The 3,966-nt window shown below is 33.6% G+C and overlaps 1 protein-coding gene across 4 annotated transcripts in view; it reads right to left on the reverse strand.

The window, feature by feature from the left end:
• LOC106460278 (netrin receptor UNC5B-like) overlaps positions 1-3,966 on the reverse strand; it is an 80,724-nt gene that overhangs the window by 62,456 nt on the left and 14,302 nt on the right. For all 4 annotated transcript variants that reach the window (XM_022386953.1, XM_022386955.1, XM_022386954.1 and 1 more), the window contains exon 2: positions 2,003-2,362. In XM_022386953.1, coding sequence (XP_022242661.1) covers positions 2,003-2,362 — 360 coding nt within the window. The remainder of the gene's footprint in view (positions 1-2,002; positions 2,363-3,966) is intronic.

The raw sequence follows: 3,966 nt of genomic DNA on the forward strand, positions 1-3,966 counted from the left end.
CCCAAACATTGCATATTAACCTAATTTAATTATAATACTATAATTGTAATTTCCTGTCAAGACTACGACAAACAAGATTTATTTGATGGAAGGTGTTTAAGTTAAGTGGTTGATCACTGTTGTTTTATTAACGCCAATTGGAAGTCCACTGGTATGAAATTGGATGACAGGAGCTTCCTAGGTGTTTGTTTTTTTAGTTATTTTTTTCGTTGTCAAATATTTTTGCGATGTTAAAATCCATGTTGTTATCGGTTTTTAGTGCTCAAATTCAATTAAATGCGTTTATGTTTTTCTTATAGCAAAGCCACATCGGGCTATATGCTGTGTCCGCCGAGGGGAATCGAACGCCTGATTTTAGTGTTGTAAATCCGTAGAATTACCGCCAGCGGGGGACCAAATTCAATTAAATAATTTAATTGTTTTTGAAAAATCAGTGAAATTTGTTACATTTATACTGATGCTTTGTTAAATAATTTTTAAAACCGTTCCATGAATACCAAAAAAAATCATTATTCAGTTGACTGACGAAGGATTCAGAAGGAAGGCTGAAAGCTCAATATGAAACCAAGTATCGAACTTTAGTAACTTATATTAAAATTTAAACTTCCTTGGATACCTAAAAATGAGCTGAAAGCCGTAAACTAAATGTTTAAACTGTTTAAATAAATTGGGTTGATAAAAAAATAAGGAATACTGAATAATCCGATATTCGAGAAAGCAAGTTATCAAAAGTGTTTCTAACCATTTTTCAGGGAACCAGACAGTACTCCGTTACAACCTTTATGGTTTAATTTTAAAACTTTCTATTTAGTTCAATGTTTAAAACATTAATCATATCAACATATATATATATTTCGCGAGAATTTCTCTCCAAAAAGTAAAAAAAAAAAAAAAAATGTAAGGAAGGAAGGTTCTTAACCAAATTAATCACGTTATATTAATGGAAAATAAACATGATTAATGGTTGTTAAGCGAACATGTGTGTGAAAAGTAGAGAAAACTAAACCTCCAAATAAAAAATGAATTATCATTATATGTTAAACCATGCTTTTAATATGATTAACTTAACAATATAGTGCCACTGATGAGTGAACCAAACGTATACTAGAGTAACAAAAAATAAGAAACATCTACAAGTAAACATGTTAATGGGCTTCACTTGTTAAAACACATGACATGAATTCTATGGCTACGTTAATTATGTAAGTTGTTTGTCTTGTTTTTAGAATTTCGCGCAAAACTACACATGACTTACCTACACATAGCTGTCCCTAATTTTGAACTAATAGAATAGAAAGTGAGTAGCCAGTCAATATCATCCACCACCCATTGTTGAACTACACTTATTGGACCGAATAGTGAAATTCGACCGTCACTATTATAATGAATCCACTGTCCCGAAGTGCAGAGCTTTTTGCGGCAACGGGACGGAAACCATAAACCATCGAACTAGTACTCTGTGCACACTAACATTCCCTATGTTCACAAGTATCACATTTTCTAAACTTTATAGTAATGAGAATCACTATCTACCTTTTCCCTAAAATGTCGTTAGTGGGTAATGGAAGTCAGTTGTTGTTTTGTAAAACTGAGTACTAGAATAAATACAAATATCATAGATAGGGAAAATAAGTTTTAATTAATATTTTGAGTTTGTAAAACAAGATAGTAAGTGAAAAATTATATTAAGCTTCAAAATCTATTATAACGTTACTCAGTCTTTGTATGTCCTGGAAATGCGCGCGCACCTTATTATCTAAATGCGCTTGCGCGCGCACTTATTTCAACGGATGTAAACAAAAGGTGGATGTAAATATACTTTAATAGACATTTTGTACAACAACATATTAAAAGATCATCAACGTTTTAAAACGAGCTAACGTATTATTCTAAAAATCTTGCATTTACAAAATTGTTGTTGCAATAAGGATATTAATTTAATCGCAAACTTTTTGCGGATCTTTGTTTGTATAAAAACAGAAACAAAAATTCAAAGACTTACATGCTATCCTGATAATAGCTTTTCGACTATGAGTCCTACCGGTTGGTGACCAGGCATGGCAGACACAGCTGTACGTGTCAGAACCTTGATAATTTTCCAAGTCCTTTCGGGTAATGTCAGCCGAAGTTTCCAGTTGGCGGATTCCCGTCATCGGATCCACAAAATGTTGTTGGTTGTGTTGTCGGTGGTGAATTAATCCACCGTTACACTCGAAGTAAATCTGGAGGGCGTGGCGGGCTTTGCAATGGATGACAGCAGGCTTGTTTCTCACCACGAAACTATCCTGGGGTTGCTCTAGGAAAATCGGGACAGTAGAATGTTCGAAATCCTCTTCCGGTAGAGGCTCTAGCAGAAATCCTCCTGGGCAAGAAATTAAACTTTGCTTGTTCGTTAAGATTTACACATATCTGTAAGATTATTTCTACGTATGTGATAGTTAAATTCAATACGTAATTCAGGAACAAATAGGCTATAAGATACACGATTTCAACATAACAGAGGAATCGATCATGTAAATGCAATATGTGTGTTCGATGTTATGAATACTATTATACTGAAAGTCTAAAACATACGCAATTTGTGGATGATACATATATAACGTATTTTGATCTGACTACACAAAGTCGACAATATACGTACATATATCTTACTTTTGTATTGACTATACAAAGTCGACAATATACTTGCATGTATCTTACTTTAGTATTGACTAAACAAAGTCGACAAATTACTTGCATATATCTTACTTTAGTGTTGACTAAGCAAAGTCGCCAATATACGTACATGTATCTTACTTTAGTATTGACTAAACAAAGTCGACAAATTACTTGCATATATCTTACTTTAGTGTTGACTAAGCAAAGTCGCCAATATACGTACGTGTATCTTACTTTAGTATTGACTAAACAAAGTCGCCAATATACGTACATGTTAACATTTATAGCAGCGTTTACAGTGATCACGTAATTAAACGTTGTACTAACAGCAAAAAAATGTAACAAAAAATTCTGGGAAAGTATTAAATTGTGAAGCCAATCAAAATGCAAACAATCATAGGCATATAAACGTTTTGATCCAGATTCGATGATAAATCTTAGAAAATCAATCAGCTACCAGTAGTTGTCTGGCACGTGTTATCAACACAGTGACACAGTAATCGTACACATATAAACATTTTCTAAGCTACTGTTAGAAAACTCTATTTTTAACTAATCATATAAATTTTTTAATGCATTAACAGGGAAGCATAGCGTTCGTATTACATCATGAAAAACACAAGTATGGTTTAACAGTAAATAGTTTATTTTCCCAACAGTAAGCATACTTGATATTTAATTCTCTAATTGATTCTTTAACACTTTCTTCATTAGTATATCACTGCTCTGAAAATCCAAAACTTTACATAATACACTATCTTCTTTTTTAAAATCATAAGTTTGAAATTTAAAGGCAAATACATTGTATTATTGTATCCAAGCTCTATAAGAATATTCTACTTTATCTTAAATGAGTTACGCATTTAAGTGCACAAACATATTTTTATTGTGGTAGGCCAGTTTATTCAACGACCTGTAATTACGGTTAAACACATAATACTAATAGCGTTTATTTAAGTTCTTGGGTCCACAAGTAATTCGATTTCCATATCACTCGCTCCAGAGGTCTAAATGTAAAGATTCACGTTTCGATGAAGATTTAATGTGCGAGCTCGTAGGAATATTTAAGACCACCATATTAACTTTAACCTGGCCTGGCATGACCAGGTGATTACGGCGTTCGACTCGCAATCTGCGGGTCGCAGGTTCGAATACCTGTCCCACCGAACATGTTCGCCCTTTTAGCTGTGTGGGCGTTATAATGTGACGCTGAATCCCACTATTCGATGGTAAAAGAGTAGCCCAAGAGTTGGCGGTGGGTGGTGATGACTAGCTGCCTTCCCTTTTCTCTTTCACTGCTAAATTAGG

This window comes from Limulus polyphemus, unplaced genomic scaffold (assembly GCF_000517525.1).
Source record: "Limulus polyphemus unplaced genomic scaffold, Limulus_polyphemus-2.1.2 Scaffold740, whole genome shotgun sequence".
Lineage (NCBI taxonomy): Eukaryota > Metazoa > Arthropoda > Merostomata > Xiphosura > Limulidae > Limulus > Limulus polyphemus.